At 49.4% G+C, this 23842-nt stretch overlaps 1 protein-coding gene across 1 annotated transcript; it reads right to left on the bottom strand.

The window, feature by feature from the left end:
* Positions 1-751: 751 nt before the first annotated feature.
* On the bottom strand, positions 752-22592 carry SHPK (sedoheptulokinase). The gene is made up of 6 exons (XM_048519613.1): positions 22321-22592; positions 15579-15756; positions 11008-11160; positions 7358-7533; positions 6200-6400; positions 752-1583 (listed from the first exon to the last, which is right to left on the bottom strand). The coding sequence occupies exons 1-6, from the start codon at positions 22352-22354 to the stop codon at positions 1189-1191; spliced, it is 1137 nt and encodes a 378-aa protein (XP_048375570.1). The 5' UTR covers positions 22355-22592; the 3' UTR covers positions 752-1188.
* Between the last annotated feature and the right edge of the window lie 1250 nt (positions 22593-23842).

The following is a 23842-nucleotide window of genomic DNA, read 5'->3' as shown; positions in this document are numbered from 1 at the left end:
CTATGATTCGATGAAAACAATAAGTAGTTTTGGCACCGGGGTGGTGGTGGAGGTTCATGATCAGTCTTCAATAAACTTATTCAGGTTCTGACATCCAAAGGCAGAAGTATTCCCTGAACGGCCTTCTAGGCCACCCTTGACTATGCTGTGTAGCTGTTTCCACCTTTATCCTTCCTCTTAGTTCAGGCTTTTGCCTTATTCTTCACTCTCTCATCCTCTTGAGAGATACACGACAAGGCAAATGATAACACGGTGGGGGGTGAGCCAGAAAGACAAAGCCCAGAAGAGGCGAGCAAGTATTTGATTAAATTTCGCTCCTGCTCCAGGGATGTCTGCAGCCTCCACCCAGCGAAGCCGCTCACCTTTTTCTGGGGCGGTCACAAGTCTCCAAAAAAGAGGGAAATTGGGAACTCAATATGGGGCTTTGGAGGGAGGAAGGTGCATTTCCTGCTCCCCACTGGGGGCCAAGAACCCTTGAACCCAAGCTTTTTCAGATTGAAGCCAACTCCCACCTCTGAAGTTGCATATCTTGCTGTGACAATGGCTCCCCACTCCTTCCCCACCGGGCCCAGATCTAACTCTCTCCATCTTGAATCCCATTGCTCTGATGGGTTTGAAAGTAGTGTTGGGGGGACAAGCAGGAGGGCAGCAATATCAGCCCCAACCTGGGCCAAGACACAGAGCACAAGTAAGTCGGAAAGAAGCAGCCACCATGGATGGCGGGCCTGAGTCAGGGATGGAGACCAGGGAGAAATCTTTGGTGCCTTTTTATTATAGACCCAGAATTAACACTGGAGGATAAGTTACAAGAGTGGAATGCCCAGCGGCTCCCCAGCCAGCCCGTTCAAAGGGGATATTTCCCCACCTCTTTACTGAAAGGATTCTTGAGGAGTGGCGCTCAAGAGAGGCACCCTGCAGGTGCCCTTTGGAGGTTCAGACCTGAGCAATCAAGTGCCAACTTGTCGACAGCTGTCGTTTGCACGCTGCCCACTGCTGACCGGGATATTCTCTGGCACCACTGTACGGCCCACTTATGCCACCCTCTTTCACGGCACGAGGGGGGCTCTGGTTGTCTGCCATGTCCTCCTGCAAAGAGAGTAGGGTTCCCGCGCTCTTTCCACTCGGAAGGCGACGCAGGCGTCTGTGTGTGGCAGCGGCAGTGGAGCTCTGCTCCCCTGAGCTCTGACCTCACTGCCTGCGTAGCATCACCAAGGCAGCCCCGACTGCCGCTTCCATGTCTTTCCCGTAAACCACCGGAAAGGGGTACATCCTCTCCACTTCCTGCCTCAACACTTCGTTCCTGGAGAGGGCGTTGCCGCTGGCCAGGATCCGCTTGGCCCCCGCCTCCACCAGGCACTGGGAAGGCATCATCGAGTGCAGGTTCCGGATCATGCCGCGGCACAGGGCTCGGGTCACGTGGCCCAAGGAGAGGTTGGAGGTCACGATGTCCGCCACGGACGCCCGCTCCTCGGGTGTGTGCCTTTCGCCAAAGACGGTCGCAGAAACGGAGAGGGCCGTGTCGGCTTGGGCCAGGGCGGCTTGGATCGTTCGTTGGTAGAGGGTGGAACGAGGGACTTCGAGCCCTGCCAATAAACACGCCAAGAAAAGAAATCAACAAAGGGCAGAGCAGGATCTTGTGGCTGGAGAGACAGCGCACCAAATAAACAAGCGGGCTGGTTCATCCTTCCCAGGGCTGAGCACCACCGCCCCCTCCAATGCAGAACAGGCTACCCTACGGGGATCAGCCTAGGACCATGGTGGTGAATCTTTGGCGATCCAGATGGTATGGACTACAATTCCCATCAGCCCCTGCCATGCTGGCAAGGGCTGATGGGAATTGTAGTCCATAACATCTGGAGTGCCAAAGGTTCGCCACCACTGGCCTAGGATCACAGGGAAAGTTCAGTTTGTAACCGCATGCTGTAGAGATACAGGACATAGAAAATAGGCCCCATCTTTAAGAGGAGGAAAGTAAAACCCAGGAAATGGGGCTTGGAAGAAGCCAGAGAGCTGGTTGGTCAGAAGATTGGGGCCTTTGTCCAATCCTGCTCCAGTCTGAATTCCAAAATGGCTGACCAGCCACTCACAAGGTGTGGCTGTGAGCTAAAGAGCAATCCTGTGCCCATTGGGGTCACCTCACCAGTGGTGTACCTAGGGAAACTGGCGCCCTGGGCAAAACCTGGGTTTGATGCGCCCCTCACAATGGGCGGAGGTAGCCCTGCCCACCCAGCTGGGGGTTGGTCTGCCCTCCGGGGATTGGGTTGCTCTGGGATCGCGGGGGGGATTGTCCTTTGTGATGGCAGGAAACTCCTTGCTCATCCCTCCTTGCTTGTGGGCCACCGTAGAGAGTGGGCGGGGCTAGAAATCAGGCCGCCCCCCACGTGACTTTAAATTCCTGCACCTTGGGCAGCTGCCCAGTTTGCCCAGAGGGTGGTACGCCACTGCGCCTCACCAGCCTGCTGCCCAACCTCCTTTAAGGAGGCATGCAAGGCAGCTGCCCAATTTTCTTCTCACAACTCAAACTGGATTTTGAACCCAAGGCTCCCTGGTTCCAACCAAACCTGGTTTTGGACCCAGGCCTAGTTCCAGTGTGGACCCCCTCGTAGGACACCCTGTTGGCTAACAAGGTATTACGGGATGAAAAGATTGATGTTCAGGGCGTTTGGGAAAGGGTGGCTGGCTGGGCCCTCCTCCCTCCAGCCAAGGCAGCGCAGGGACAGTGACTGCATGCAGAAGAGGGAGGGGCCAAGAAACCAAATGACCTAACAGCATCCAAGCCATTAAGTGCTCCAAACGGTAATAAAGCTGGAAAAGTAATGGAAAATCCTCATTAACGCGGTCTTTCGAGGCTCGGCTGAAAGCAGAGAGAGAAGGGATGTTCTGTGGTTTATGGGAGATTGAGGTGTTTACCTTCAAAAAGCCTTTTTGTTCGGATTCAAACCACAAAAAGGAAAGGGGGGGCAACCAATTACCCCTGATGACCTCTTGTGCTCTCCTGTGAAATGCTCCAGGGGAGGGGGAATGCTTCTGAGAGGAGGAAGGGATGGGGGACTGCTTGAAAATCTGGTCTTTGCAAGGGGGCTCCTCCCCAGTGGGGGGGATTCAAATCATTTAGCAACCGGTTCCGGTGATGGGATGCAAATAATTTAACAACTGGTTGTTTACAAGCACCATTTTAACAAGCGGTTCTGCCGAAGTGGTGCGAACCGGCTGAATCCCACCACTTCTCCTCCCCTTTCCAGGTCTGTGTTTGGCAGACCAGACCCGGGGAAAGGCAACAGTTCGGGCAGAGGAGGGGTGCGGATCGGCGGGAAACAGACAGGAGGGTTAACGTCTGCCTCCAAGCCTCCCTCGCATGGCGTCTCTGGCAAAAAGCATCTCCTACTATTTACACTATGCCCAATGGCTTAAAACAGAAACATACACACAGAGAAGAAGGGTGCGGATAGGGTTTTGGTCTGGAACATGTACAATTTCGGTCTGGAACATGTATAAATTCTCCGCAAGTTGCGGACACTCAAGATATACAGTGAAAATCCACATTCATTTTATGGACTGAAGAAGAAGAAGAAGGAGGAGGAGGAGGAGGAGGAGGAGGAAGAGGAGGAAGAGGAGGAAGAGGAGGAGGAGGAGGAGGAGGAGTTGGATTTATATCCCCCCTTTCTCTCCTGCAAGGAGCCTCAAAGGGGCTGACAAACTCCTTTCCCTTCTCCCTTCACAACAAACCCCCTGTGAGGTGGGTGGGGCTGAGAGAGCTCCGAGAAGCTGTGACTAGCCCAAGGTCACCCAGCTGGCATGTGTGGGAGTGCACAGGCTAATCTAGTTCCCCAGATCAGCCTCCACAGCTCAAGCGGCAGAGCAGGGAATCAAACCCGGCTCCTCCAGCTTAGAATGAACTTGCTCTTAACGCCACCGCTGCTTGGGTGATTTAAAAGGACTTAAATGTTCTCTAAAAAGATTTTTTTTGGGAAATGACATTTGTACCTGTATTAGGAAATAAGTAGCACAATAGAGGAATTAGTAAGCATGTAAATGTTTGTATGTTTTAGGCCCCTGATTGCCCATTAATAGAGCCCTTGCTCCTCCCTTCTTTGTGTACATGTTTCTGTTCTAAGCCATTGGGGATAGAGTGAATAGTAGGTCTCTTTATACAATAATCACACAGTCCAAGATACATTGCAAGTTGTAGCATAGGGGCGTCCAACTCTGGCGTTTCAGATGTTCATGGACTACAATTCCCATCAGCCTCTGCTGGCATGGCCAATGGACACCTGAAGCGCCAGAGCTGGACGCCCCTGTTGTAGCAAAAAGCATTCCCGACCTAGAGTGCTTTGGAACAGAGAGGGGGCTGTCAGCAGAGGTGGGATCCAGCAGGTTCTCACAGGTTCCCGAGAGTAGGTGACTCATTATTTGGGTGTGCCGAGAGGGGGTTGCTAATGGGTGATTTTGCCACGTGGTTTTGGCCTTAGTTACGCCCCTCCTCTCAGCAGTAGCGCGCAGAACTTGAAGCAGTCTAGCAGGAGGTGCATTGGTGTGCGTGGCAGCCTGCGCCTGCGTGTATTCGTTTCCCACCCAAGGACCGGCGCAGCAGCTGCATCCTTGCCACCGCCCCGCCCAGGAATGCCCAGCCACGTCCCCGTCGTGCCCCTCCCAGCCCCACTGGCGCTATGCCACAGTTTGAATCCCACCACCATGGGAACTAAAATTTTTGGATCCCACCACTAGCTGTCAGGTCTTTTTCCTGAAGGTTACAGGCATCCGCCCCTCAGCTGATGACAGAACCCCGCCCCTAAGACCGTGGTGGCAAACCTATGGCACTCCAGATGTTCATGGACTACAATTCCCATCAGTCCCTGCCAGCATGGCAAATTAGCAGGGGCTGATGGGAATTGTAGTTCATGAATGTCTGGAGTGCCATAGGTTCGCCACCACTGCCCTATGACATGACTCTGCAAATCCGCCCGCTGCATGAGGACAGGGCCTCCTCTCTCCACACACGAGACTCCCAGGTCAGCAAAAGAAACTGGCTAGGAGTTGATCGAGGGAAGAAAAGTGAAAAAGAACCCAGTGTAGCCAGAGGGACAGATAATAGTTATTTCGTTTTTAATATAGTTTTGGGTAGACATATGATGTTAGTAGAATTTAGGTTTTGTTTTAGTTTTCTGTACAGTTTTCCTTCCTGCTGTAAAATGTATTAAATATATTACTCCCTGAAACCATTGTCTAAATCAAAAAGACTAGATTATGCTAAAGTGGACCCAGAGAAACGGGATGCAGACAGTTAATGCATCAGGCAAACCCCTTTTGCCTTTTGACATAGCCCCGAGTAATTGTTCCACACACCCAGGAAAAGCCAGCGGGCAGAATTTATGTTAAACAATTTCCTCTGAGTTTGGGGGAAATCAAAGGAATAACCTAATCATCTAACCTCACCAAAGTCTCTCTTAAATGCTGTAAAAACCCATTAACAGCCAGATACGGGGCGGAATGTCAAGGTGAATATGCATAAGAGCCAGAAGGCAAACATTTGCGTTATCACAAGGACAACTATCCGGAGGTGTTTCCTCACCAAAGATAAGACCTGGATGTCTTGGAAGAAGAAGCTTAATGGACCTTGACGGCCCTGTATTATTGTATAATTCAATCCATGATGTAACCTCTAAAATTTACGATAGAAAGTCTGTACTTTTCTGTGTTTTGCCAGGCTTAGCCGTACGCCTTGCCTGGTGCTCACCGAGCTGCTGCTGAATTCACTCTCTACTGAACGAAACTCTGTTCGACTGCATTAAAAACTTTATTTTATTTTATTTTCAATTTGGACTTTGTGGCTTCAATTGTATTGCTGCCCTCGCTGATTGGTTGCTGCCGGTCTGAATCACTGAAATAAACTCCGTTAGTGTTGCCCTAGCAGCGGGTAACACCAGGAACGCTGGAGGCGGAGTGTGAATGAAGGAGGGTACCGCCAACGAACAAAAGAAGAGCTGGGATTTATATCCCCCCCTTTCTGTCCGGTAAGGAGACTCAAAGGGGCTTAAAATCTCCTTTCCCTTCCCCCCCTCCCACAACAAACACCCTGTGAGGTAGGTGGGGCTGAGAGAGCTCCGAAGAACTGTGACTAGCCCAAGGTCACCCGACTGGCACGTGTTGGAGTGCACAAGCTAATCTGGTTCACCAGATAAGCCCTTCCCTGATACTTTACCCAGCTCTGCCATCCATTCAGTCAACATGTCCATAAATGCCGACACCACGTTTCCGCCGTTAAGCGAGGCCGCCACGGCCAGATAGCGATTGCCAAAATATGGAATGTAGGTCCTGGGGGAACGAGGGTCTGGGGACTCCCCCGGCTGGAAGCCAACGGGTGCCAAGATGGTCAGCTGAGCAGAAGTGCCGATGTAGAGGACTAGGAGGAAGAGGAAGAAAGTGGGGAGGGGACATAAGAATGTCAGAAGAGCTTTGCTGGATTGGGCTAAAGGTTCAGCAGTTACTTCCTAAGTAACATTTAGCACCCTAAATGACCTAGAAATTCATTATTATTATTATTATTGTAGATTTCACAGCTGCCAGATCTTTAGCTGGTTGTTGGCCTTCATTACAATTCGAGCCTCACCCAGAGGCCTAGGAAGTTGTAATGTATCGGCGTAGTATTCGTGCGGATCCCAGCAGGGCTGCCTTCTGAATTTGACAATGTTTATTGTTGTTGTTGTTGTTGTTGCATTTCTGTACCGTTCCTTCCCTCTGGGGCTCAAGGCTGTTTTCAACAGACAGCACATAACAATAGACCATGTACAGTAGAACTATACGCTACATTCAGCTCATAAAATTTCTGGGTCTGAAAAGGTTCACATAGTGAACGGAACCCCATTGCACAACGTCAGGACTAGAAAAATGTAGCTACGGCTCCGTTCACACATGCAAGAGAATGAAGTGCCATAGCAGAACGGTGTGACGATACAGTTCAGAACTGCAGGAATCTTTTGGGGTTTGTTTCTAAAAAGGGGTGCCGGTCCTTATGAATCCCTGCTTGACAGTATGTGGGGCAATGCTTGATGAAATCTCACTATTCGGGGGACGGGGCTTCAGTGTCCCACATCTTTGCCACACACCCCCCATAAGTAATCTAGCAGGACCCTAACAGTCGAGGTAGTTACATCTGTGACCAAATGTGCATAAAAGACAACATATGCATAGGCTTGGCCACTCACGATCCATCTCACATGCTGCATTTTAGGCTGAAATACGCAATTTTAAAAAGTAACATCCACCAAACTCCCAAAGCAACCTCCTGTTCTCCCACAGATGGGACCATTTTGGTCCTCGGTGCCACCGGGAAGAAGGCCATTACAGCTTGTGCTCGTACCTGCGTCAGTGCTTTCGGGCAGGCAGGAGTTCACTGAGCACTGACAGTCACCCAGGGCAGCCCCAACCGCAGTGCCCTTTGGAATCGCATGCCACACACAGGACGTTTCCCCTGCAAGGTCTCCCGGGTCAACCACTTCGGGGAGCAAATGGACGGGGAAGTGTGATTTCCCAAGGCTGAAACCAGAGGAAGAGAACAGAGTGGCGCTAGAACGGCATGGCAGCAGGGAGCCAGAGTTGGACACCCCTGGTATAAGAAATTGCCTTCTATACCATGCAGCCAAAGGCCATCACAATCTATGATCCCATCAATCAAAATATACAAATACAGAACCAGATACAACAATATATCAAAGTAGTAAAACAATTATAAAAACCCTAATGAGTTATATCAACTGGGTGCCAAATTATTAAACAAATGCATACATTGATTTGCTGTGGAGGCAAATTTGGAGTGCTTTTGTGTGGGTTTTTTGGCAGCCAAAGCAATCAAAGACACATTGTAGGTGATGACGGGGTTAACATCCACTCGCAGAAAAACCAATTGATCAAGAAATGCCTTCTATCTTTCGAGCATATTTGGATTGTTGAGATCACACCAGACCAAGAAGCACAGATGAATTAGGTGTGTTATGATCCCTTCTGGGTTCCAGCAAATTGGTTGCTCCAGATGCAAAACACAAGCAGCCAGTCAGCCTCACACACACAACGGTCTGCTTTGCCACACTGGGTTAGTGATGAAAACGCCGAGCACCAGGCACACGTTTCCTGCAAACCTTGAGATGGGCTAGAAAGCAACTGCATCTTCCCTGCTGAGTTAGGGAAGGGAATCCGCTCCTCGCCGAGACCTGGCCCAAGCCTCAGACTCTTGGTGTTCTAAGAAAGGAAGCCAGGAGTTTTCAAAACAACATTTGTCATAAAGCCATAAGGCCCACTGGATCATTGTTTAGATTTATACCAGTCCTCTGGACTGACTAAAAAGTTGATTATAGACTAGGCTGACCAGACGTCCCACTTTTGGCGGGACAGTCCCATCTTCAAACAATTTGTCCCGTGTCCCGCAGGTTATTTCAATTGTCCCGATTTTTGGAAGGCTGCCGCACTGCCTTCTGGGGCACAAGGCAGTGCAGCAGCCTCCCCCGCATGCGGCCACAGGAGCACGGCCTTCTGGGGCGCTCCTGTTTCCCGCCGTGTCACAGGGCGTGAAACGGCAGCACCCCAGAAGGCCGCACGCAGCCGCCTAACCGCCCGTCCCGGTTCACAAAGGTGACCATCTGGTCACCTTATTATAGACTAATAAAGGTTGCTGTGGGAACGAGAGAAATTCGTTCAGAATATTAGACACGTTGGCATACCCAACAGAAGATGATAAAGAATAAGAGTTTGGATTTATACCTCCATTTCTCTCCTGTGAGGAGATTCAAAGCAGCTTATAAGCTCCGTCACCTTCCCCTTCCCACAACAGACACCTTGTGAGGTAGGTGGGGCTGAGAGAGTTCTGAAGAACTGTGACTAGCCCAAGGTCACCCAGATGGAATGTAGGGGGAGGGGGAAACAAACCTAGTTCACCAGACAAGACTCCGCTACTCAGGTGGAGGAGTGGGGAATCAAACCTGGTTCTCCAGATTAGAGTCCACCTGCTCTTAAATATTATGTTATGCTGGCAGATGGATACTGTTTCTTCCTGCTCTTCAGTGGGTAGGACCCTTTGTTTTGCCAGCATGTTGAAACATAACGAGCAAAACAGGGTGCTACGCAACCACAAGGTAGCAAAGGACAAAATTGTACCACAAGGCTACAGCTAAATGCTGACAAGATAAAGTCTCCAACAGGAGCATGTTGAAACAATCACTAGCAGCTATTCCAGGATCCCCTGCATTACAACACTAGGGGAAGCCATCTTGGACAAGGGTACGGTACTCTTTACCAAGGACACCCGAGCTATTCTTCTCCACTCCAGAACAATTTGGAGGAGGAGGAGGAGGAGGAGTTTGGATTTATATCCCCCCTTTCTCTCCTGCAGAATCTCCTTGCCCTTCCCCCCTCACAACAAAACACCCTGTGAGGTAGGTGGGGCTGAGAGAGCTCTGAGAAGCTGTGACTAGCCCAAGGTCACCCAGCTGGTATGTGTGGGACTGTGCAGGCTAATCTGAATTCCCCAGATAAGCCTCCACAGCTCAGGCGGCAGAGCTGGGAATCAAACCCGGTTCCTCCAGATTAGATACATGAGCTCTTAACCTCCTACGCCACTGCTGCTCCTTGTGCGGTCACCCTCTTGCCATTCCTCCACACCACCTGCCAGGTGCCTGGAATTAAGGTAAGGCTTCCATAACGCTAAACCACCAGTCCGCTGCAAACCATGTAGCAGCAAAAATACTGGGATTGGTTTTGATGCCATCAACTTCCCACTTCCATGCAAAAAAATAATCATTCAATGTTTATATTTTACTAGACCCAAACTCTCCAAGAACGGAGCAAAAAGTGTCAGGGTTCTTCCTGATTCGGTCTGAGCTTTAAGAAGAAGAGGAGGTGTTTGAATTTATACCCCACTTTTTCTCCTGTAAGTAGACTCAAGGTGGTTTACAAGCTTCTTTCCCTTCCTCTCCCCACAACAGACACCTTGTGAGGTTGGGGGGGGGGGGCTGAGAGAGTTCGGAGAGGACTGTGACTAGCTCAAGGTCACCTAGTAGGAATGCAGGAGTGCGGAAACACATCTGGTTCACCAGATAAGCCTCTGCCACTCAGGTGGAGGAGTGGGGAAACAAACCCGGTTCTCCAGATTAGAGTCCACCTGCTCTTAAATACTATGCCGGGCTGGCAGATGTATGTTGCTTCTGGCTGCCCTTCTTCATTTTCTCCAGATTAGAATCCACCTGCTCTTAACCATTACACCACGCTGGCTCTCTCTTAAATAGATATTGTTGAAAATTTCTGTAATTGGGATCTCTTCCAATCCGTGCTTTTTTTAAAAAGTTCAAAGCATTGAGTTATTCTCTGTCCCTGCACGGGGATCACAGCTTGATCTCCTGCTTCCCATCTAGTGATGGCTCTTACTTAAGGTGACCAGATTTTCACCTTTTTAAAGCAGGACTGCGGGTGCGCACGCGCACGCGCGGCTGCAGGAGCGCACTGCCTTTTGGGGCGCTTCCCGGTTTCCCGCTCCTGAAACAGGAGCGCCCCAGAAGGCAGTGCGGCAGCGTGGGAGGCTGCCGCACTGCCTTCTGGGGCGCTCCCCTGTTTCCCGCCCTGTGACAGGCAGTGCAGCAGCCTTCCAAAAATCGGGACAGTTAAAAAACCCCGCGGGATGCAGGACAAATTGGTTTAAGGCGGGACTGTCCCGCCAAAAGCGGGACGTCTGGTCACCTTACTCTTACTTGTTGGTGGAAACTGCCATCAAGTCTACAGCTAACTTATGGCAACCCCATAGGCTTTTCAAGGCAAGAGATGTTCAGAGATAGTTTGCCATTGCCTGCCTCTGTGTATTGCTTGGGGGTCTCCCATCCAAACCCTTGCCAGGCTCAAGGCTGAGTGTCTGTGACTGGCCCAAGGTCACCCAGCAAATATGCAGAGTGGGAATATGAACTTGGGTTTCCTAAATCCCAGTCCAACATTTCAATCTCTGCATGAAGCTGTCTGTCAGCTCTTACTTACATGTCCGTATTCCAGCTTTTTCGGGTGGTGTTGAAGTACCCCCAACTGGCAGCGTTCTGGGTGGACATCCGGGGTCGTTGGAGGCCACACAGCATGCTGGCCACGTAATCCTGGATGGTCCCAGAAACATCGTAATGTTTCAAGAAATCCGGCCTAGCCAAAGAACAACAGGACGATAGCGGAAATTAGTTAGGGCAATGAGAGAAATCTCCAGGTTCTTTTGGGCTGCTCTTTTCCAAAAGGTTGCTCTTTTCCACTAGATAGTGACTTCCGGGGTTCTAACTGCAGAGGTGGGATCCACAGGTTCTCACAGGTTCCCGAGAGTAGGTTACTAATTATTTTGCCACATGATTTTTGCCTTAGTTACGCCCCTCCTCTCAGCAGTAGCGCACAGAACTTGAAGCAGTCTAGCACAGGGGTAGGGAACCTTTAACACTCAAAGAGCCATTTGGACCCCATTTTCCACGGGAAAAGAAAACACTTGGAGCCGCAAATAATTTTTGACATTTAAAATAAAGATAACACTGTATATATTGGGTTTTTTTACCTTTTACTCAGCTCATTCTGAGAAGCGCATGGATGCGCCTGCCCTACTGCCTGCAGGGCGGGCAAGGATGAAACCGGCGGCTCAGCCTCACTGGCCGCCGGGAAAGCGCCCGCCCCGCTCCAACGGGGCGGGTGAGAGGGGAAGCCCGCAGCGTGGCCCAGCCGACATTGGGCAGTTGGTGCGCCCGCCCTGCTGCCTGCAGGGCGGGCAAGGATGGGGCCGGCGGCTCGGCCTCACCGGCTGCTGGGAAAGCACCCGCCCCGCTCCAACGGGGCGGGTGAGAGGGGAAGCCCGCGGCACGGTCCAGCCGACCATGGGCAGTTGGTGCAAGGATGGGGCCGGCGGCTCAGCTCGTGGAGCCACAGTGCAAGGGCAGAAGAGCCACATGCGGCTCTCGAGCCGCAGGTTCCCTACCCCTGGTCTAGCAGGAGGTGCACCAGCGTGCGTGGCAGCCTGCACCTGCGTGCATTTGTTTCCCACCCAAGGACCAACCCAAGGACCTTGCCACAGCCCCGCCCAGGAATGCCCCACTCCTGGAATGCCCGGCCACGCCCCCGTTGTGCCCCGCCCAGCCCCATTGGCACTACGCCACAGTTTGAATCCCACCACCATGGGAACCTGTTACTAAAATGTTTGGATCCCACCACTGTCTAAATGTCCTCTACTCCAACAGGTATGCAACTATCTATCAGTGATGTCATCATTTACCGCCCTCCCCTAACAGTAACTTGCTGAAAGAGGCAAAATTAGGCTGCTGATAGGCATGACGGAAGAGGGTTCTGTGAATACAAATGGAATATCCAGGTAGGCAGAAAAGTATAACCTTGTAAATTAACAAAAAGTAAAGAGATGCTGTTTCGCCCCACGAAAATAGCTGACCATGCTCCGTGGGCACAAACAGAGTTTCTGAACCTTGTATTGGCATTCTTTAGCATAGGTTGAGAAATGACAATATGTCCTTAGTCACAAATATTGGATGTCACAACATATGATGAATAGCAGATTTTCAGCAATTCGTTCAAGTGAGAACTGGTAATATACAGTATCCTAATTATATAATGGACTTAGGGCATTTGCCATAACTTTCCCGAAGACTAAAAAAGCACTTAGTACATTTATTTATATCTAGATCTTTCCGGGCACAGGCCCAGTCCCTCATTTGACTCCACAAATGATAAAAATGAAATCATTCTGTACAGTTTTGCGCAGCTTTAATTGATGCCATTATTTTGTTAGTGACTTCCCATAGGTCATTACCAAGTGACTCTGAGAAGCTCAGCTTTGAATCCTCGCTCAGAGACGGAAGCTTGTCGGGAGACTCAGTTACTATTCTCAGAACAATAAGGATAAAATGGAAGAGATGAGGATGACACATTTTGTGTCCCCACTAGGAAGAAAGGCACATAATCGACTATTCTTTTAAATAATGGAATAAATGATGTTGACCCCTATGAACCATGAATGAGAATTTACATTTCTACAATATTTTATCTATCCATAGTGTTTGAATGTTCCCTCAATCCCTCTGCACACATAAAAACCCACGTCAAAGAGAAAGTTTTTCAGCACAGCCTTTTCCTGGATATTTTTTTTTAAATGCAGTACACATGATTTTGACACAGGGAATACCAAATATGCTTCTGTGCAGCCTGATAAAATAAAGGCCATTAAAAAACTTTATCTAGTAATTATGCTGTTAAGAGCTAAATGACTAAACTGAAACTACTGTACTTTAGCCACTGAAAAATACTCACTGGAAAAGACAGTAAGGCTGGGAAATACTGAAGACAGTATCAATCAAGTAAATAGATAATTTGCATTTCTGCAGCTCAAAGCAGAAGCTTTGGGATAGCGTGGCTGTTTTTGTTTTTTACAGTGTAGCTAACAGGCCATTTTATTCAAAAGAGTTTACCTCTAGGACAGTCCTCTTGAATAAAATGGGACTTATTTCTAAGTTGACTTATTTCCAGAAGTGGGATCCAGAAGGTTCTCACAGGTTCCCGAGAGTAGGTTACTAATTATTTGTGTGTGCCGAGAGGGGGTTACTGATTGGTGATTTTGCCACGTGATTTTGGCCTTAGTTACGCCCCTCCTCTCAGCAGTAGCGGCAGAACTTGAAGCAGTCTAGCAGGAGGTGCACCGGCCTGCGTGGCAGCCTGCGCCTGCATGCATTTGTTTCCCGCCCAAGGACCTTGCCACAGCCCCTCCCAGGAATGCCCGGCCACACCCCGTTGTGCCCCGCCCAGCCCCATTGGCGCTATGCCACAGTTTGAATCCCACCACCATGGGAACCTGTTACTAAAATTTTTGGATCCCACCACTGCTTATTTCTGAGGTGTTCTGTGATCATCCTGCCCCAGCAGCCTTGCATAACGTTCAGCAACGACGGAAACTGTTGGAGGGCCTGAGTGCCTGGGAAACGCTCGAGTACGGTGGCACACCGCCACCCCGACTGACCTCTCCTTCCAAAGTGTGGATTCGGAGAAACTGCTGAGGTTGCAAGACCTCCTGGCTCCAATGTGTACGTGAAAATATCAAATTCTCTGCTCTAACCCGTGCTCTTTGCCCTGTCCATTGTGCCTGCCTGCCCTGTTTGTTTTTCCACCTGTAACTGTCAATAAAAGGGCTTGGAAGAAAACAGGACGGCAGAGTTGCCCCCTGCTTCTCTCATTTGCCGAAACGACATGCTGCCTCTATTGCTGTAAGACAACAGGAAACAAGAATAATTTTTCTCCTACAATGTTGTCCAATATATTTTGGGATGCTGTGGAAGCATGTGAGGCTGAAGTGCCGTCAAGGATGAATCCACAGTCAAGTCCATGGACCATCTGCTTTTTTCAGATCTCCAGACCAGTTTATGGAACGCAGGAGAAAGAATCAGAATGGAGGGACAGACTCCCACACTGTCCCCCTCTGTGCCGCAATGCTTCGAGAGCCTTCAACTTGCCCCCTGTGTTATCTGGAAGTCTCCAGACCAGCCTCTGCCTCCCAAAAATGTCCAGCTTCCTTACAAAATACTTTCCAGTGGCTTTTCTGTTATTCCACAGGCCCTGCAGTCTCTCACAGGTCAACCTGGAACTGCCTCCAAACCCTCCTCCAATCCATCTCTTACAGAAATCTCTTGCTTAACTCCGCCTCACCCCCAATTAAGCCTCAGTATTGCTCACTTCTCTGGCTCACACAGTGGGCCGTCCACACGCCAATGACCCTCAACCTCCAAGGAAGTCTGTTTGGAATTGTAACCTGATTTGGAACAGCATTGAACAGCCTCTGTTTACATTGTGGCCCAGGCTAGCCTGATCTCATCAGATTTCAGGTGCTAAACAGGGCCGGCCCTGGTAACTATTTGGATGGGAGCAGTGGTGGCATCCAAAAATGTTAGTAACAGGTTCCCATGGTGGTGGGATTCAAACTGTGGAGTAGCGCCAATGGGGCTGGGCGGGGCACGATGGGGGTGTGGCCGGGCATTCCGGGGGCGGGCATTCCTGGGCGGGGCTGTGGCAAGGACGCAGCCGCTGTGCCAGTCCATGGGCAGGAAACGAATGCACGCAGGCGCAGGCTGCCACGCACGCCGGTGCACCTCCTGCTAGACTGCTTCAAGTTCTGCGCGCTACTGCTGAGAGGAGGGGCGTAACTAAGGCAAAAACCACGTGGCAAAACCACCAATTAGTAACCCCCTCTCGGCACACACAAATAATTAGTAACCTACTCTTGGGAACCTGTGAGAACCTGCTGGATCCCACCTCTGGATTATGCCCAGTGGTGAGATTCAAACAATTTAACAACCGGTTCCGGTGGTGGGATTCAAATAATTTAACAACTGGTTGTTTACAAGCACCATTTTAACAACTGGTTCTGCCGAAGTGGCGCAAACCGGCTGAATCCCATCACTGCTTATGCCTACCTAAACTTCTTAAGATGAAGTTGAACTCCTGGGCTTTGCCTGCAACGAAGCAGCAAAGGATCAGAGGCAAACAAACAAACAAGATGGAGAAGGTGCCCTCCAAAGCACGGCAGTACCTACTTGTTCTGCAAGTACCAGTAGATGGTGGCGCAGCCGAATCCTGTCGCCACACTAACATGTGACCACGGTGGTGGCAGCGAGGAGAGGAAGTTGCTACTGCATCGACTGTCTCGCCATGTGATCAGGTGACTGACTTCCTCCGGCTCAAATCGTTGGCCGGTTCCTGTCCATTTGCAACCTGAGGTAAGGGTTGAAAAGTTTAGCACCATTTAACCCGGGTCTTCAATATGGAACAAGCGTTCATTCAAAAGCTATGAAATGGTGTGCCAATATTTTCAATATTTTGGTAGAATGTCCTACAGTACCTCAGTCGTGTACAATTTCAAATCAGAAGTGATGAGTGAGTAGGTGTAATGCAATTGGCTGCTTGCTTAATAAAAGTTTTCAACAAAGAAAAACAGGAGAGGAGGCGGGTTGTCGACTCACAGCAATGATGCAATTTGGCAAAAGCCCAAATGTGAAGGAGAGATCAGTAAAACAAAGTCACGAGAACACCTGGGTAGTCATCAGTTTGGGACCTAGCCCTCTCAGGTGAAAAATAACAGAAAACAGCATAGGATCCTGCTTTTTCCTCAACTGCATTCAGTGCAGAAATTGGTCTGCCGCCCCACCACGACCTTGGACATTGCTGACCCCCCACCGTGGTACCCTTTAGACTGGACTACTGTAAAACATGCTACGTGGGGTAAACTTTGAAGAGAACTCAGAACATTCCACTGGCATGCAGCATCTGGGCTTTGGAGTGGAACAAATCAATGTGGTCATACGATGTGTCTGTATGTGTGTAAAGTGCTGTCAAGTCACTTCCGATTCATGGCGACCCTACGAATCAATGGGCGATTCTGCACACGAGTAAAATAGGTTCGACCCAGTTCCCTGAGAAGGGTACTAACCTAGGTCGAAGCCATTGTGGTTCCCCACTGCAACCAGCTTGATCCCAGCTCGGAGGGCGGAATCATCCTGTGCCTCTTCGCCGCTCCGTTCCGATTGGCTACTGTTCTACGGCCATGTTCCGTCTATCCCCACACACGTTATAAAAAAACTGCCACAGAAATGGAGGGACAAAGGTAGCGTTTTTTTAATTGGCCAGCTGTACACATGCCCGAAACACTCAGCTGTGATTGGCTGAATGGGGGACTCCTAGCACCAGATTCCGCACTTTACTGGAATCGAGCTGAGTTCGAGCGTGGTTCCCTGAAAAAGTAGTAGTTCCCAACTGGAGTCGGAAATTTGACCGTTACACGGGGCGAAGCTGGTACAAAACCATGTCAACCCCAGTGGTTGTGCGGAGCACTTGGGTCGAACGCAGCTCGAACTTAGGTCGATAACGCAAGTGCAGAATTGACCAATGTTTTATTGGTTGTGGTGGGTTTCCCGGGCTGTGGGCCGTGGCCTGGTGGATCTTGTTCCTCACATTTTGCCTGCATCTGCGGCTGGCATCTTCAGAGGTGTATCGCAGAGGGAAGTCTGTTACCCACTGTGTTTTTTAGAAACTCTAAGCCAAACGTTTGCAGAGGACCTGAAAGGGTATGTAGGGCTGCAAGTGTCCATTTGGGATTGCAAAAGGTTAGGAGGCTAGTAATAGGGAGGGCTGTTTCTAGCCTGTGATTTATTACTGCTTTGTGACTGTTGGGGGTGGCGAGCATTTGCAAAGGAACTGTCAGGCTTTCTTCTTTGCAGGTGTCCGGTGATCGCTCTCCCGCTGTCTGCGGCCTTGGACCCAGGAAGAGCAGCCACTTATCAAGTGTGAACTGTTCCCAGCTTTTCTGTGCTTTGTTCTAGGGCAGTGGTGGCGAACCTATGGCACGGGTGCCAGAGGTGGCACTCAGAGCCATTTCTGTGGGCACGCGTGCACAGAGTTCGTCATGTGATAATAGTGTAATTATTTCAGGGAGATTATTAGCATTAAACCTAAGACCTAGTTTTGGGCAAGCAGTGAAGGTAACCCTGTTAAGCGCTGTTAAACCCTACTGATTTTCATGGGACGAACGAAAGCGTGATCCTTTGCCTGGGAGTAAGCTCGGTTCCTGGCAATGGGGTTTGCTTCTGAGTAAACCCTCCTAGGGTCGCGTGGATGCTCACCAGTTCGGAGCAGTGCCACGTACAGTTGCTTCAAAGCAAAGCCACTCCAGGCTAAATCCGTACCAAGCTTTACTCCCCGAAGTGACGCGGCGCATTTGGAGCCTGACACCGTCTGATATTTCAGATACAATACAGTATTTAGGTTGTTGCCATGTTGGCACTTTGCGATAAATAAGTGGGTTTTGGGTTGCAGTTTGGGCACTCGGTCTTGAAAAGGTTCGCCATCCCTGTTCTAGGGGCAGAGTAGAGCCGGTTGGCCATTTGGCTACGGGGGGGAGGGGCAGGAAACTTTAGGGCAGTGATGGCGAACCTATGGCACGGGTGCCAGAGGTGGCACTCAGAGCCCTCTCTGTGGGCACGCGCAAACAGAGTCCCCAGCATTAGCTACGACATCTTAGGGCTGGCCTGGGCCGCTGGGCTCCTTATTTTATTCAGCATTTAAACTTAAGACCTAGTTATTGGGGAAGCAGCATACGGTCAACTTTATTACAGTTCTGTTAAACCCCACTGATTTTCATGCAAAGAACTAAAGCGCGACTTCGTTACCTGAGAGTAAGCTCAGTTGCTGGCAATGGGTTGCTTCTGAGTAAACTGCCTCTATAGGGTCGTGATTCACCTCGCTCGGAAGAGTCCTGACAACGGGTTGTTTCCAAAGCAAAGCCAACAACTACCACCAAGCTTATTTCCAAGTAACACAGAGCCAACATTTTTTTTTCAAAACTAAACCCTCAGTATTCAAGCAATTCGTCGTGTATGGCACTTTGCGATAAACAGACAAGGGTTTGGGGCTGCAGTTTGGGCACTCAAGTCTCAAAAAAGTAGTTCCCGCCATCACTGCTTTCGGGGATGGATAGGCAGAGCGGAGTCCTATGCGCCGGCTTTTCAGAAGCGCCTTATCATGCTGATGACCTTTAAGTCTTCCTTCAGGTGCCAAATAAAGACTACAGACCAAATCTACAGTTTCTATTATATTTGGGGTCTGACACTTTGTCTGATTTTACAATACAGTATTTATTGTTGGGTTTTTTTAACATTGCTGATGTGCTGTGCAGTTTATTTTTCATTGATACCTTCTTTGATAAAAATTCCTGAATACATAAATATTGAAATACCCACCTTGCCTTGGAAGATTAAAAAGAATGCTGGCTCTCTATTACAATGGAACCCCATGCCTGCCCCCACACTGTATGCATACTAAGCAGCAGTGGCGTAGCGGTTAAGAGCAGGTGCATTCTAATCTGGAGGAACCGGGTTTGATTCCCCACTCTGCCGCTTGAGCTGTGGAGGTTTATCTGGGGAATTCAGATTAGCCTGTGCATTCCCACACACGCCAGCTGGGTCACCTTGGGCTAGTCACGGTTCTTCGGAGCTCTCTCAGCCCCACCCACCTCACAGGGTGTTTGTAGTGAGGGGGGAAGGGTAAGGAGTTTGTAAGCCGCTTTGAGTCTCCTTGCAGGAGAGAAAGGGGGGATATAAATCCAAACTCTTCTTCTTCTAAGCATCCAGTTTTCCACCCTTCACAGTTCCCTCTCCAATGCAGACAGGTTGCTTGGGAGTCAAGTTAGGGTTTTTACAAAGTCCCTGAAGACAAAACTGGTCACGTGAAGGGATGGAGCACAGAGGAGATGAAACTGCCAGTAATAACCGTACAGAAAAAAAACACAGCCTCTGTATATGAAGACGTTGAGCCCTTTGACAAAGGCTGGACTTGTAAAATGCAAATAAAGGACATAAACCATGGAAAAGTACGTTTCTGCCTCATTTCCTCCTGCCTCTTTTTAAGCGGCTCTCGGCCACATTTCTCATTTATCTCCCTAGCGATAAAATGGGCTCTTTGAAGCAAAGTTAATGACCAGCCCTTAAAAGGAAAAGAGGCCATCACAACAGAAAAGAGTATCGTTTGCAACTTCGCTTAATCCACTCGGGAGAACAGACAGCCATTTCGTGGTCGGGCGGTGGCACCCAGGCCAAACACGTTGAAAGAGCGTGACGCTTTGGAAAGAAACAAACAAACAAAAATTAAGCACTTCTATTGAAGAATTTACTTGCATGACTTTTTTTGTTGCTATTGTTTAGGGGTTTGGTGGTCTGACTTCACGAGAGAGTTGGAAATGATGCTACAGGTTTCCCGAATCGTGAATGGTTTCAAACAATCACACCACAGAGTACTGGGAGTCTCAGAAGGATCCTCTCAGATAGAGAACAGATCATCCTTTCAGGAAACTGGTTTTATGAGCAGCAATTACAGCTTCCTCCAGCCTCGCTCTCTTCACACAGCTGAACGACTAATGCTACCCTTAAATAGAACCAGGTCAGTGGTCCCGCTGAGCTCAGAATTACCAGCTCAAATGAGAAGGGATTCTGGTGGATTTCAGTCATCTAAGAGTTTCTTTTGACACATCATTTTATTGGGGACTGAACCCGGCATCTCAGAAGTCTGCTCCACCACGAAGTGATGAGTCCTGCCCAGATTGCGAATTTATACTGAGTCAGACTCCTGGGTCAATTTCCCACTGTAAATCTGATGTAGATTAATGCAAGTTTGAAAAGTAACCGGACCTTTTTGTCGCGGTTTCTTCGACCTCACAGCAGGCAAGGCATCTGGTCCTGTCTCTGATTCCAGAAAACGGACATTCCCCACTACCGTGGGATCAGATTGCCAGGGCTGTCCTGAAACACTTCTTCACGCAACGTGTGATTGGTGTTTGGAATATGCTGCCACAGGAGGTGGTGATGGCCACTAACCTGGGTAGCTTTAAAAAGGGCTTGGACAGATTTATGGAGGAGAAGTCAATCTATGGCTACCAATCTCGATCCTCCTTGATCTCAGATTGCAAATGCCTTAGCAGACCAGGTGCTCAGGAGCAGCAGCAGCAGCAGAAGGCCATTGCTTTCACCTCCTGCATGTGAGCTCCCAAAGGCACCTGGTGGGCCACTGCGAGTAGCAGAATGCTGGACTAGATGGACTCTGGTCTGATCCAGCAGGCTAGTTCTTATGTTCTTATGTTCTTATTGGCTGTCGTGCCGGGTCGGGGCGGATACTTTCCAACACGTTATCACATCATTCGCACCCGCGGCTATCCAAGAAGCCCCCCGTTCTATCGTTAGTAAAAAGAGCAGGGGAATCTGATTGTTCCCGTTCTCTTGAGTTCTCAAGTTCTCGTTTTATCGTTAGACCGGTAAATGTATGACCGAATCAGAGGAACAGGAGGAGCCGAACGAGATGAAACCGAAACTTAAAGAAAAATCTGCGCGTGCATTGCACACTGCCTGGCACGTTCCGATTGGCTGGGAGCAATCGTGTCACTGCTAGGGCGGGAGTCTGAAAATGAACTCAGTCGCCCGAAATTCCCCATCAATCCAGAATGTAAACGTGTCCTGGCAAAAGTTGCACAAGCAACCAGATACGGGAGGAATGCGGGGTAAGGGGTGGGGGGAGCAACAGAGCCGGAACTGATCTGTGGCCCAAGGTTCGGCAGGGGGGGAAACGGGAGGAAACTGCAACATTTCCAGTCACTGTTCTGGAACTAATTAAAAGTGGGGAATCACAACACAAGCCTTTATTGGCATATAAAACAGGGCAAAATTTTAAAACAAAACAAGGTTAAGAAATACAGTTAAAATTACTAATTTCGAGTATAAAATTTGCAACAGTTTCACAAAAGAGCACATCAGAGCTGTTCAGGAGATTGGGTATCTTATAACACTCATGCCACTGAGAACATTGCAAGAAAATGGAATTCATGGATTTCGTGCGTATCTTATTGTATTTAGGGCAAAGAAACAAAGAATGGTCAAGTGTTTCAACCGTAGTCATATCACATGAACAAACTCTTAGAGCGTTCCATATTCTTAAATCTTCCCTCCAGCAGAGCTGATGGCAGCACATTACATCTTGCAGTAGCCAAGGCTCTCCTCTGGGTGGGATTAATCAAAGCAGATCTAAGATATGTTGCTACAATTCCATCGCTCGTGATGGGATTAATAATGTAGTCGGAGAACAGGTTGTCTTGGCAGCATGAGTCAAATTATGAAAAGCAAGATCCAAGAGCCTATTCTTAACTAGTCTGAAGGCTTCCACCTTTGTGAGCATGAGGAGTAATTCCAAGGGGAAACCAATAGCTTCAACCTTTCTAAAGATCAAAGTGTACCATTCTGAAATAAAGTGATCTGATAACAGAGAGGGAATATAGCTATTGGATCCCAAAAAGTGGGGAATCGACCCTGGTTCATCTCTCTGCTCTGACTAGTAGCAAATCTCCAAGAGCTTGGGCAGAAAAGATTCTTTTCTGGTCCTGCCACCTGAGGCCCTTTGTACATTAATCCAAATGGGAAATAAACATAGGCCTGAGTACGCGCCAGGAGGCAAGCACTGATTGTGGGGTACAACTGAAAGTCAGTTAAAAGGGACCAAGAGACACGGTCAAGCCATTCAGAGCTTAGAGAATCCTGAAAGGAAAAATCTGGGAGAGTTGTGTAAGATTCCCCCCTCCCCACCCCAATTTCTTCCAGACACCTCCAGATTGCCCCGACCCCTACAATTCCTCACTGGGTCTCAATTTCCTATTAATGCGTGAATTTTAAAATTCCTTGCCACTCACATAAGAGAAGGGCAGAGTGAAACAAACGAAGCGCAAGCTTTTTGACCAGGATAGCTTACCTCGGCCAGCTTTCCAAAACATGACCCCGTGCATCTGTCCACAGATTCCAATGCGGTGAACTCTCTGCAGGCGTTGCTGAGGGAGGGCCGTAAGGCATTCGTTCAATGCAGCTACAATCTTCTGAACATCTTGTTCATCCCCCTGCAAGAGCAAGTTAAGAAATGCAGGAAAAAATGCATGCGCACATGCATTACTGCTAAGGCACTATGCCTGCAATCCAAAGGACTCTTTCCTGAGCGAAAGTGCCACAGAATAAAACAGGGCTTACTTCTAAGTAGTTCTGCTTAGAATTGCTCCCTAGGTATGGCACATTCTGCCATTTTGCACCTAGAAGAGGTTCATTTAATGTGGTAATAACAGATTACAACTCCAGGGGGAAAGCTGGGTAATTTGTTGCAGCAAAACCAAACTGGACTCTCGCAACACCTTAAAGATGAAAAAAGTATTACTCTAGAACACATTTTCTTGGACTGGAGCATCTGGAGAAATGGCCCCCAGTCCACAAAAGCTTATGCTAGAAAGAAATGTGCCTTTAATGTGCCTTTAAGGTACCAAAAGACTCCAGTTTATTTAGGGTGGTTTGTTTTTCTAGTGTACCTGGAAGCAAGAGACCATCTTTGCTTTCACAGTCACTGAAGGCAAGCTATTGCAAAATAAACAAAACAGACTGTGCCTTCCTAAGCAGAACACGTAGAAAGGCCACGTGTACTGAATGCGCAACCCCAGAAGCGTGGCTCTAGGGCAACGGCTTTCCAGAGACACAACCTGTCTCCAGGACACCCCCCAGGCCCTGCCCCCCCCCACCCTAGCTCCACCCCCTGATGCCCCAGGCTCCACCCCCAATGCCCTCGACCCTGCCCATGAGACTTCCTGCTCCCCAAGCTCCACCCCCAGCCTCAGTGCTAATAAAAGACGGTCTGCTCGGCCGGGCTGCCAGCTGGGAGCCCAGCTGGCGGGGGGGGGGGGGAAGGAAGGGAGGGGGGAGTTCAGGGGGGGTTTGAGGGTGCTTGGAGGCAACAGGAAGTTCTGCTGCCTCGTCATTTTTTGCGTGCCTCGGGCGGGTTGAGGCACGCGAAAACGATGAGACAGCAGGACTTCCTGGTCATCATGTGGGGCTTCCATTTTACTCAATGACCAGAAGAAGGGCAACCTCAAATAAGGGATGGTTCCCTTTATTCTCTGAAGAAGATACGCCACTGCGCAACCCCCCTTAGGCAAATAATGCCCCCTGAAATCACTTCAGGCCAGGAAAATGGCACAGGGGGCAGGCAGGCAAGAGCCCCTCCTTCCTCTGTGCCATGGTCTCAATCTGAATTGGGCACCTCGGCGCTTCTGAATTAAGTTTCCACGGGGAACTCACAGCTGCCAATCTTCATGTGGTAGATGTAATGGGCAGTTCTGCCCTCAGGGTTTCTGAAATATGCAGCGTGGGGGAGGGGGGGGGCAGAGCAGAAATCCTTAATGCAAATGCAGCTGAACCTTACATAGAAGTAAACCCATTGAGTAGAGTTGGACTTACTG

This window comes from Sphaerodactylus townsendi, linkage group LG16 (genome assembly GCF_021028975.2).
Source record: "Sphaerodactylus townsendi isolate TG3544 linkage group LG16, MPM_Stown_v2.3, whole genome shotgun sequence".
In the NCBI taxonomy this organism is placed as follows: Eukaryota; Metazoa; Chordata; class Lepidosauria; order Squamata; family Sphaerodactylidae; genus Sphaerodactylus; species Sphaerodactylus townsendi.
This window is presented reverse-complemented; position numbering and strand designations above follow the sequence as displayed.